The following is a 12,836-nucleotide window of genomic DNA, read 5'->3' on the forward strand; positions in this document are numbered from 1 at the left end:
TTGCTGTGTATTAGGCTAGATTCACACAGGCGTTGCACATCTCAGACGTGAAAAACGGTCGTTTTTCACATCCGAGGTGCATCCGTGCTCTGTGCTGCGGGGTGCAAAATCACGCATCCCCCATAGACCAGAGTCTATGGGGGGATGCGTGAAGCATGAAAAAATAGGACATGTCCTATTTTCTCACGGACAATTCACACAGACCGTTGAAACATCGGCAGTGTGAACGGCCACATGGAATTATATAGGTCGTTGTTTCAATGGCCGTCACACGGACGTTTAACACATTCGTGTGAATAAGGCCTTACTGCCTGTCCGTGTAGAACGGACAGGCATCTGCTAGGCGATGCCATGTGGGCAATGTACTCATGCCTTTGGCATGGCCTAGCAGGCATTAACTAAAGGCAGACCTGGGTGCATTTATTAGGCCCTGTCTGCCATAGTATTCACCAACAACCTGCGATCTTATCTCAGGATGCCGGTGGGGTGAGAGAGGGAGCTCCCTCCCTCTATCCAAAACCACTCAGATGTGGCGCTCGCTATTGAGCGCCGCATCTGAGGGGTTAAACGAGCGAGATCAATACTGATATCGATCTCGCCCATTCAAGCTAGCGTCACTAGCAGCCACTGCAGCTGTCACAGCTCCCAATCCCCGTGTGGCCGGGGATTCCGCTCCTGAATGGAGCGCTTGATGCCACTATCCATATATGGACAGTGACATCATGGGTAACTCCTGAAGCGGAATCCCTGTCCACAGCGTTGCCGAATCCGTGACTGGGGATTCCACTCCAGGGGAAGCCCTTGACGTCACTGTCCATAAATGGACAAAGACATCAGGGGCTTCTTCTCGAGTGGAAATCCCATTGCTGTGACCGGGAATTCCAATCCAGGCGAAGCCAGTGACGTCACTGTCCATAAATGGACAGACACAGGGGCTTCTCCTGGAGAGAAATTCTCGGTCACAGCCTCGTCAACGCTGTGGATGGGGATTCTGCTTCAGGAGTTGCCCCTGATGTCACTGTTCATATATGGAGAGACATCAAGCGAGCGCTCCAGGAGCGGAATCCCCGGCAACAGGGGGATTCCGCTCCTTTAGGTAGCTACAGTGGTGCTATCTACAGGAAGAGGGGGTGCCATCTACAAGGGGGCTGTGGGTTGCGTGGCACTACCTACAAGGGGGCTGTATGGCACTACCTACAAGGGGGCTGTGTGGCACTACCTACAAGGGGTATGTGGGGCACTACCTACCAGGGGGCTGTGTGGCACTACCTACACGAGGCTGTGTGGCACCTACACGGGGCTGTGTGACACTACCTACACGGGGCTTTGTGACACTACCTACAAGGGGCTGTTTGGCACTGTCTACAGGGGTCTGTGAAGCACTACCTACAAGGGGGCTGTGCGGCACTACCTACAGGAGGCTGTGTGGCACTATCTACAGGGGGCTGTGTGGCACTATCTACAGGGAGTTGTGTGGCACTATCTACAGGGGGCTGTGTGGCACTACCTACAAGGGAGCTGTGTGGCCCTATCTACAGGGGGAATCTGTGTGTGGCGGACTGATGTTCATTTTAGTGAGAGTGTAGTGCTTGTTTTCAGCTGTTTTCTGTCTTTCTCGAAACAATTTTTGGTAGGGGTGCCCTGAGGAAATTTTATATTTCCAGTGGTGCCTCGAAGGGCCTACGCAAGAATCCCATCGTGGAGCAGCTCAGTTCATCGTGGGAACTGGAACTAGGTGAGTCACTCGACCAGACTTAGGAGCAAGTGCAGAGTGAGTAACCACGGGCGTCGACACAGAAGCTGTGTCAGGCAGATCCTTTACAGTACCCCCCCCCTTTTATGAGGGGCCACTGGACCCTTTCTAGGTGGACCTGGCTTATAGGGGAACCGAAGATGGAACCTCCTGAGCAATACTGCAGCGTGAACATCCCGGGCGGGTACCCAAGTCCTCTCCTCAGGCCCGTATCCTCTCCAATGGACCAGGTACTGGAGAAAGCCTTGGACCATTCTGCTGTCCACAATCTTGGCCACCTCGAATTCTACCCCTTCAGGGGTGAGAACAGGGACCGGAGGTTTCCTCGAGGGAGCCAAGGACGGGGAGCAGCGTTTCAGGAGGGAGGCATGAAACACGTCGTGTATTCGAAAAGACGGGGGTAACTCCAGTCGGAAGGAGACAGGGTTAAGGATTTCAATGACCTTGTACGGCCCTATATACCTGGGAGCAAATTTTTTGGATGGGACTTTAAGGCGCAAATTTCTTGAAGACAGCCACACCAGATCCCCGACCGCAAACAAGGGGTTAGCAGAACGTCTTCTATCTGCCTGAGTCTTTTGTATGCTCTGAGACGCCTCTAGGTTCTTCCAAACCTGGGCCCAGACTGTGCACAGTTCCCGATGAATGACATCTACCTCGGGATTGTTGGAACCACCAGGTAAAACAGAGGAGAATCTTGGATTAAACCCAAAATTACAGAAAAAGGGGGAGACCCCTGACGAGTTACTGACCCGGTTATTAAGGGAAAATTCAGTGAGGGAAATGAAGGAGACCCAAACATATTGACAGTCAGATATAAAACACCTTAAATATTGTTCTAGAGACTAATTAATCCTCTCTGTTTGGCCATTAGTTTCAGGATGGAAGGCCGAGGAGAAGGACAGATCAATCTCCAACTTTTTACAGAAGGCTCTCTAAAACAATGAAACAATTTGTACCCCTCTGTCAGAAACAATATTGACAGGAACCCCATGGAGACGCAGGATGTGTTTGATAAACAAGGTAGCCAACGTCTTAGCATTGGGCAGTTTCTTGAGGGGCACAAAGTGGCACATCTTACTGAAGCGGTCCACTACCACCCATACCACCGACTTGCCTTGAGATGGAGGCAGATCGGTGATAAAATCCATGGAGATATGGGTCCAAGGCCTCTGGGGAATAGGCAAAGAACATAGTAAGCCCGCTGGTCGGGACCTGGGAGTCTTGGACCTAGCACAAATTTCACAAGCGGCGACGTAGGCCTTAACGTCTTTAACCGGTTAAGGACTAGGCTGTTTTACAGCTAAACGACCAGAGCAAATTTCACAATTTTGATATGCGCTTCTTTAGATGACTATAACTCTACAGGTGAATAAAGTTCATCTTTGAATTTTACACTCTTTTTAAAGGACAGATAGGGCTTTGTTTTAGTGGCATTTGTCAGTATATATAATTTTTATTTTTTTCTCTAAAGTGGGAAAAATTGGAAAAAAATGCAAGAATTTAGCAATTGCGTCAGTTTATGCTAGCATTTTTCACACACAGTATGGACCACGGACAAAATTAATCTCCTTTCACATTCTTCCACTTCTCCCTTGCATGGGGATACCAAATATGTGTGCCTTATTCACTGTGCGGGCATGTGCCAGGGCTTGGCATAAAAGGAGGCTTTTTGGCCTTTTCGGTCCAGGAATTTTGCATTTGATTTTATAGCCGCACACTGTTTTCTGGGGGGTGTAATGCTGCTGAAACATTAGAAACACCCCATAAATGACTTCATTCACACAAGTAGACCCCACAAGGTTTCCTTCAAAGGGTTTATCATATTTTTAGACAGTCCAGTCTTCTTCTGAAAGTTTCTTGAATAAGATGGAACAAAATAAAATCAGCGCTTTTTTAGCAAATGCGTCAGTTTAGGCTAGCATTTTTCACACACAGTATAGACCACGGACAAAATTCATCTTCTTTCACATTCTTCCACTTCTCCCGTGCATGGGGATACCAAATATGTGTGCTTTATTCACTGTGCGGGCATGTGCCAGGGCTTGGCATAAAAGGAGGCTTTTTGGTCCAGGAATTCTGCATTTGATTTTATAGCAGCATACTGTTTTCTTGGGGGCGTAATGCTGCTGAAACATTAGAATCACCCCATAAATGACTTCCTTCACACAAGTAGACCCCACAAGGTTTTCTTCAAGGGTTTTATCATATTTTTAGACAGTCCAGTTTTCTTCTGAAAGTTTCTTGAATAAGATGGATCAAAATAAAATTAGCAATTTTTTAGCAAATGCGTCAGTTTATATCAGCATTTTTCACACACATTATAGACCACGGCCAAAATTAATCTCCTTTCACATTCTGCCACTTCTCCTGTGCATGGGGATACCAAATATGTGGGCCTTATTATCACATAAGAGATGTAGGAGGGCGGACGATAGAAGAAGCTTATTTCACAAATCGCTTTTTTTCAAAGCTGGTTTTACAAAACTCAAAAGAGTTTCTATAACACTTCCAAAATATCTGCTCTTGAAGCAGAAATCCCAAAATATTCATCTAGGGGTATAATGGGAATTTATTTTTTGGGGTTTTCTAAAATAAGAAATTGCAGGTTTATGCAAATGGAGCTATTCAGCAGATGAACTTTATAAAACATGCAAACATGACATCCACCCCCCACCCATTCCCTCCTTCACCCTTGGAGTAAAATCAGGGGAAATTAGTCTATACGGCGGACTTCAGAGACCCTGACCGCTGGCCGTATAAATACAGCCAGCGGTCGGGAACCTATTAAGCAACCCAGGCCACCAATAGTCTCTTGCAATGAAGTGCTTGGTACCCAGGATGCCTGGATGGCCAGATAGTGCAGAGTCATGATTTTCCCTGAGTACCCTTAGCCGGAATTGCAGGGGAACAAACAGCTTGTTCTCAGGAAGGTTCCCGGGAGCTGAACCTTGATCAGCCGCAATTTTGGAAACTAAGTCAGAATCAACACAGGAAATTATTATACCTGGGGGCAAAACACAAGCAGGATCTTCCTCCGAAGGAGGGCTGGCCATGAAGCTATGCGACAGTGCATCAGCCTTAATATTTTTAGGCCCAGCCCTATATGTGACCAAAAGGTTGAATCTAGTAAAAAATAACGCCCATCGAGCTTGTCTCGGGTTTAGCCTCCAGTCAGATTCTAGGAAAACCAGATTCTTGTGGTCGGTAAGGACCGTAACCTGGTGCCTAGTCCCCTCCAGGAAGTGGCGCCACTCTTCAAATGCCCATTTAATGGCTAAGAGTTTGCGGTTGCCAATGTCGTAGTTACTCTCAGTGGGTGAGAACTTCCTGGAGAAGTAGGCACAGGGACGGAGATGGGTGAGGGACCTGGTACCCTGGGACAAGACAGCACCCACTCCCACCTCGGAGGCGTCAACCTCCTGTAATGGCGGGGTAGGGAGACAGACAGGTGAGCCCTAATCTACCCGCCACTCAGTCCCTGCCTACTTGCAACGGCCCGTCCTAAGCGACGGCGTACAACTGGGCGACGGTCCCTACGCTCACTAAGTGCACGACAGACAAACAGACAAGGGTACACAGAAGCTAAGGGAAATAGGGCTGTTGCCCACGGCAACCCCGTGAGCAACAAGAATAGTGAACAAGCCGAGTCAAACCAGGAGTGGACGAGGTACAAAACGCAGAGCAGGAGAATAGTGAACGAGCCGAGTCAAACCAGGAGTGGACGAGGTACAAAACGCAGAGCAGGAGAATAGTAGTCAAGCCAGGGTCAATATGAAGCAGAAGACAAGTAGTAAGCAGCAGCAGCAGAGCCAGGAAACAGACTGAAAGAATCACAGGCAAAGGAGGAGCAGGAAGTGAAGGTATAAATAGACAGAGGGCGGGAGCTAGCTCCGTCTGGCCAGGCTGTGATAGGCTCTCCCACTCCTCAGCCTCCCCGACTGATTGGTGGAAGAAGGGGTCACTCGACCAGACTTAGGAGCAGGTGCAGAGTGAGTAACCACGGGCGTCGACACAGAAGCTGTGTCAGGCAGATCCTTTACACTATAACCATCTAAAGGATGCCTCAAGACAAAAAAAATAGCAAAGAATTAGCCGATCTGCGCTCTCTACCCTTGTTCAGGGTGCTGCTTAAATGTGGCACATATGATAACTGAGCATTTTGCTGGATTTGTTGGCTGAATCGGACCAGGTGACTGCATACATAGCACTTTAGTATGTACAGTATTTTTAGTATGTAAGGCAGAGAGATCTGAGGGACATTCAATAGGTACAGAAGCACCCACTAGCTTGTTTTCCTTAAATAAGCAGATTCAATGAATGCAGTTAATCAATTTTCAGATTAATGCAACACATTATATATGTTTGTTGGGGTTTCAGTATTACATAGCTTTTAGGCAGGAATGCATGCACAATTTTCTCTGTCTTGTCTTTTGTATATTTCATTGCTATGTATTTACATTTTCAGACAATAAATTTCAGCATTATACCTCCTGTCGTCAGAACTGCCTACATTGGGGTATGCGCTTTTCTGTGGACCACATTTCTCTGCTACATACGTAACCGAGACATTGATCAGATGACTACGAGGTTTCTTCAGACCATACCAATCATCGGCAATAAAAGTACCCCTGAAACTGGAAGAGAAAAAGAAGAAAAGGAGGAATAAATGTTGCTGCAGAGGTTATAATTCCAGACATGGTCCTTAATTTTCTAATGCAACATAACCTGATGTAAACAACATCCTTCAGAAAAAAGTCCACGGCTCAAATATGCGGTTATCTCACGGATACATGTTATTAGCGATTCTCCTGCCCACACTGATCATTGTCTGCGATAAATTAGAGGCACATTATGTAGTGTGCAAACTGAGTCCACAAAACATACTAAACATACAAAAAATTCAATATAATCCAAAACTGTGAACTGAAGAGCTGAAAATTGCAGGATATGGTACAGTATTTAGTTTTAAATCATCAGAAGAGCAAAGTAAAGGAAGATTGCATTTCTGTAAAAAAATAAATAAAATAAAACTTAGTAAATCTGCAGCACTTGATCCTCTACTCCTAGATTGCTGAGACATCTATCTTATGAGGAGCCCTCCAGTTACCACTTTAGAAAGCCATTTGGTGGACACAATTAATATTACTACTTAAAGAGGCTCTGTCACCAGATTTTGCAACCCCTATCTGCTATTGCAGCAGATAGGCGCTGCAATGTAGATTACAGTAACGTTTTAATTTTTAAAAAACGAGCATTTTTGGCCAAGTTATGACCATTTTTGTAGTTATGCAAATGAGGCTTGCAAAAGTCCAAGTGGGTGTGTTTAAAAGTAAAAGTCCAAGTGAGCGTGTATTATGTGCGTACATCGGGGCGTTTTTAATACTTTTACTAGCTGGGCGCTCTGAAGAGAAGTATCATCCACTTCTCTTCAGAACGCCCAGCTTCTGACAGTGCAGATCTGTGACGTCACTCACAGGTCCTGCATCGTGTCGGCCACATCGGCACCAGAGGCTACAGTTGATTCTGCAGCAGCATCAGCGTTTGCAGGTAAGTCGATCTTACCTGCAAACGCTGATGCTGCTGCAGAATCAACTGTAGCCTCTGGTGCCGATGTGGCCGACACGATGCAGGACCTGTGAGTGACGTCACAGATCTGCACTGCCAGAAGCTGGGCGTTCTGAAGAGAAGTGGATGATACTTCTCTTCAGAGCGCCCAGCTAGTAAAAGTATTAAAAACGCCCCTATGTACGCACATAATACACGCCCACTTGGACTTTTACTTTTAAACACACCCACTTGGACTTTTGCAAGCCTCATTTGCATAACTACAAAAATGGTCATAACTTGGCCAAAAATGCTCGTTTTTTAAAAATAAAAACGTTACTGTAATCTACATTGCAGCGCCTATCTGCTGCAATAGCAGATAGGGGATGCAAAATCTGGTGACAGAGCCTCTTTAATGTCATCTACAAGATTCCCACAGTTTATAGTAGGCCGATCAGCGATGGCCAGTTTGAAGGGTCTTTTCTAACCAGTCATTGTGAATGTTCTTTCAAGTTTGCACTAGAACTTCTGAGGACTTTTGTATTAGCCATACATTTCATGTTTCTAATAATCATAATTTTGTTATGATCAGAAAAAAATCTGGCATTGTAAAATGATTATACATATATATAGTCCAAACCAATAATTGAACTATTCTGGGCTAGTTGAAATCAAGTGGCTTGTGATATAAGTGGAGTTATAAAACCGTATTGTGTTGCTGCGTGTGCAAGATAATAGAATTGAGTGCTTACAAATAGAAGATAGCAAAAACTGACACAATAAAAAAAACTTTTTTTTTTGCAGCTTCTTTCCTGCTGATCAGCTGACTAGGGAGAGGGGTTAAAGAGGCTCTGTCACCAGATTTTGCAACCCCTATCTGCTATTGCAGCAGATAGGCGCTGCAATGTAGATTACAGTAACGTTTTTATTTTTAAAAAACGAGCATTTTTGGCCAAGTTATGACCATTTTTGTAGTTATGCAAATGAGGCTTGCAAAAGTCCAAGTGGGTGTGTTTAAAAGTAAAAGTCCAAGTGGGTGTGTATTATGTGCGTACATCGGGGCGTTTTTAATACTTTCACTAGCTGGGCATTCTGATGAGAAGTATCATCCTCTTCTCTTCAGAACGCCCAGCTTCTGACAGTGCAGATCTGTGACGTCACTCACAGGTCCTGCATCGTGACGGCCACATCGGCACCAGAGGCTACAGTTGATTCTGCAGCAGCATCAGCGTTTGCAGGTAAGATGGACTTACCTGCAAACGCTGATGCTGCTGCAGAATCAACTGTAGCCTCTGGTGCCGATGTGGCCGACACGATGCAGGACCTGTGAGTGACGTCACAGATCTGCACTGTCAGAAGCTGGGCGTTCTGAAGAGAAGAGGATGATACTTCTCATCAGAATGCCCAGCTAGTGAAAGTATTAAAAACGCCCCGATGTACGCACATAATACACACCCACTTGGACTTTTACTTTTAAACACACCCACTTGGATTTTTGCAAGCCTCATTTGCATAACTACAAAAATGGTCATAACTTGGCCAAAAATGCTCGTTTTTTAAAAATAAAAACGTTACTGTAATCTACATTGCATCGCCTATCTGCTGCAATAGCAGATAGGGGTTGCAAAATCTGGTGACAGAGCCTCTTTAACTGCTCTCAGGTGATATAAATTAGCCTGCAGGCCCCAGTTGAGCTTTCTCTGTTTTTGGGCCAGCTGAATTAAGCGCCTTGGGATATTAGTGGAGTTATAAAACCGGAGTTGAAAAGAGGAGTTAAAGCCCCTGTAATTACTCTTCTTTTCTTTTACTTTAACAATTGTTCACTGTTTTTTTGTAGCTAGGATAATGGACAACAAGATTGGAGGTTTTCTTCAGTGCACAGTCTGCCTTATGTATACACGACTGGAGCAGGTGTTCCAGGGTGAATACTGCTGTGGCAGATGTGAGCATGTTGTTCACCTGGAAGTTCGATTAGAGATCTGGAGGAGCAAAATGCAACACTGAGGGCGATAGACAATCTTGAGCAGAGCATGCTACTCAATGAGCAAGAAGTTAGTGGGGTAGACCTGGAGGGTGAAGACATGGGTCAGCAGGACCTAGCAAGTATCTGGGTTAATGTAGTTAGGGGCAGTAGAAAGGGGTCCAAAAAAAGGAATGCCAATCCTGTTTCTGATATTCCAAGCAAAATTGCCAGGTTGGGGGATGATGCGAGGGTGTTGGTCTCAGAAATGGCAGCCCTAGTGGATACTGATCTCCCTAACAACCCAACTAGTAGTCGGCGGGATGGTAATGCAGGTAAGGCAAGACAATTGGTAGTTGTAGGGGATTCTATAATCAGGAAGATGGATAGAATAATTTGTCACCAAGACCGCCTCATCCGAATGGTTTACAGACTCCCTGGTGCAAGGGTTCGGCATGTGGTGGAACGGATGGATAAATTACTGGGAGGGGCTGGAGATGATCCAGCTGTCGTGGTCCATGTGGGTACCAACGATAGAATACATGGTATGTGGAGGAGCCGTAAAAATAATTTTAAAGAACTAGGCTACAAGCTGTAGTGAAGGACCTCCAAGGTTGTATTCTCAGGAATACTGCCTGTGCCATGCGCATCACAGAAAAGACAGTGGGAGCTCAGGGAGTTAAATGCATGGCTTAAGTCTCAGTGTAGAGGTGAAGGCTTTTGCTTCCTAGAGGACTGGGCTGACTTTTCATTGGGGTACAAACTGTATTCTACAGATGATTTGCACCTAAATGGAAGGGGGTCTGTTGTGCTGGGGGAGAGAGTTCTAGCTGGGGTGGCCGAGTATTTAAACTAGGGCTGAGGAGGGAGGTCAATGTAGAAAATAAAGGGGTAGTCAGGTTAGAGAGGGGTCAGACTATATTGGTGGGAGAGAAACAGACTGGGGAGAGGACTGGACAACAGGATAAGGAGATCCATTTGTTACAATACAGCAATGAAAATAAAAATGCCCAAATAATGTCAAATAATCACACTTCTGATACTGAAAGTGAAACATTTAAAGGCAAGTTGAAGTGTATGTTCACAAATGCCAGAAGTCTAGCAAGCAAAATGGGGGAGCTGGAGGCCTTGGTACTGGGACAAAATATAGATATAGCTAGTGTTGCTGAAACATGGCTAGACTCTTCACTCGACTGAGCTGTAAATCTACAGGGTTTTACACTGTTTCGGAAATACAGGGCAAATAGGAGAGGCGGTGGTGTATGTATGTGAGAAGTGATATGAAGGCGAGTGTGACAGAGACAATAGTGGTTGACGATTGTGTGGAGGTTGAAACCTTGTGGGTGGAAATACAAAGGGAGGTAAACAATGAAAAAATGACTTTTGGTGTAATCTATAGACACCCCCAATATAACTGAAGAGATAGAAGCTCAAATATATAAACAAATTGAGCGGGCTGCACAGGCTGGTAATGTAGTAGTAATGGGAGATTTTAATTACCGGGATATTAATTGATGGCATGGTTAGGCTTCAACTGCAAAGGGGAGATATTTCCTCAAGCTGTTGCAGGAAAAATTTTTGGGCCACTTTGTGGAAGTCCCGACTAGAGGTGAAGCTCTGTTGGATCTGGTCAATTCTAATAATGCAGAGCTTGTTGGGAATGTCAATGTTCGTGAAAACCTTGGTAACAGTGATCACAATATAGTTACATTTTACCTATAATGTAAAAAACAAACACAGGCTGGGAGGACAAAAACACTTAATTTTAAGAAAGCCAATTTCCCCAGGATGAGGGCTGCAATTCAGGATATAGACTGGGAAGAACTAATGTCAAATAATGGTACAAATGGTGGTAAATGGGAGATTTTCAAATCTACTTTGGGTAATTATAAGTGCAAAATGTATTCCTATAGGTAACAAGTATAAACGACTAAAATGAAACCCCACATGGCTTACACCTTCTGTAAAAAGGACAATACATGACAAAAATAGGGCATTTGAAAAATACAAATCTGAGGTTACAGCTGTAGACTTTTTAAATTATAAAGAGCTTAATAAAACCTGTTAAAAGGTAATAAAATCAGAAAAATACAAAACGAAAAGCAGGTGGCCAAGGATAGTAAAACAAATCCCCAAAAATTATTTAAATACATAAATGCTAAAAAAGCCAAGGTCTGAACATGTAGGACCCCTAGATAGTGGTAATGGGGAGTTTGTCACAGGGGATCAAGATAAGGCAGAGTTACTAAATGGGTTATTTAGCTCTGTATATACAACAGAAGAAATAGCAGCTGATTTGGCCGGTGCCAGTGCTGTTAATATATCAGTTGATATACTGAATTGGATGAATGTAGATATGGTCCAAGCTAAATTAAATAAAATAAATGTACAAGAGGCCCCGGGACCAGATGGGTAACACCCTAGAGTTCTTAAAGAGCTTAGTTCAGTTATTTCTGTCCCACCTCTTCATAATATTTAGAGATTCTCTAGCTACTGGTATAGTGCCAAGGGACTGGCGCAGGGCAAATGTGGTGCCTATTTTCAAAAAGGGCTCTAGGTTTTTCCCGGGTAATTATAAACCTGTAAGCTTAACATCCATCGTGGCTAAAATGTTTGAAGGGCTATTGAGGGACTATATATATAGGATTATGGGACAAAAAATAGTATTATAAGTGGCAGCCATCATGGTTTTACAAGTATAGTTTGTGATTGGTTTGAGAATTAGCTCAAGGATCGTATCCAGAGAGTTGTGGTCAATGATTCCTACTCTGAATGGTCCCTGGTTATAAGTGGTAAACCCCAGGGTTCCATGCTGGGACCATTATTATTCAACCTATTTATTAATGATATAAAGGATGGGATTGATAGCACTATTTCTATTTTTGCAGATGACACCAAGCTATGTAGTAATATTCAGTCTATGGAAGATGTTCGTGAATTGCAAGTGGATTTAAACAAACTAAGTGTTTGGGCGTCCACTTGGCAATTGAAGTTTAATCTAGATAAATGTAAAGTTATACATCTGGGTACCAACATACTGCATGCATCATATGTCCTAAGGGGCGTTACATTGGGGGAGTCACTTGTTGAGAAGGATCTGGGTGTGCTTTAAATCATAAACTAAATAACCACATGCAATGTCAATCAGCTGCTTTGAAGGCCAGCAAGATATTGTCGTGTAATAAGAGGCATGGACTCGCGGGACAGCGATATAATATTACCAGTTTACAAAGGATTAGTGAGGCCGCATCTAGAATACGCAGTTCAGTTCTGGGCTCCAATTCATAGAAAGGATGCCCTGGAGTTGGAAAAATACAAAGAAGAGCAACAAAGTTAATAAGAGGCATGGAATATCTACGTTATGAGGAAAGATTAGAAGAATTAAATCTATTTAGCCTTGAAAAAAGATGACTAAGGAGGGGGCATGATTAACTTATATAAATATATGAATGGCACATACAAGAAATATGGTGAAATCCTGTTCCATGTAAAAAACAAGGGGGCACTCCCTCCGTCTGGAGAAAAAAAGGTTCAAGCTGCAGAGGTGACAAGCCTTCTTTACTGTTAGAACTAGGC

The 12,836-nt window shown here is 44.3% G+C and overlaps 1 protein-coding gene across 3 annotated transcripts in view; it reads left to right on the forward strand.

Annotated features, from left to right (window-relative positions):
• Positions 1–6,934, forward strand: part of MPV17L (MPV17 mitochondrial inner membrane protein like) — a 127,960-nt gene extending 121,026 nt beyond the window's left edge. For all 3 annotated transcript variants that reach the window (XM_075840067.1, XM_075840068.1, XM_075840069.1), the window contains one exon: positions 6,222–6,934. In XM_075840067.1, coding sequence (XP_075696182.1) covers positions 6,222–6,422 — 201 coding nt within the window. In that variant the 3' untranslated portion in view covers positions 6,423–6,934. The remainder of the gene's footprint in view (positions 1–6,221) is intronic.
• Positions 6,935–12,836: the final 5,902 nt, after the last annotated feature.

Source organism: Rhinoderma darwinii, chromosome 10, assembly GCF_050947455.1.
Source record: "Rhinoderma darwinii isolate aRhiDar2 chromosome 10, aRhiDar2.hap1, whole genome shotgun sequence".
In the NCBI taxonomy this organism is placed as follows: domain Eukaryota; kingdom Metazoa; phylum Chordata; class Amphibia; order Anura; family Rhinodermatidae; genus Rhinoderma; species Rhinoderma darwinii.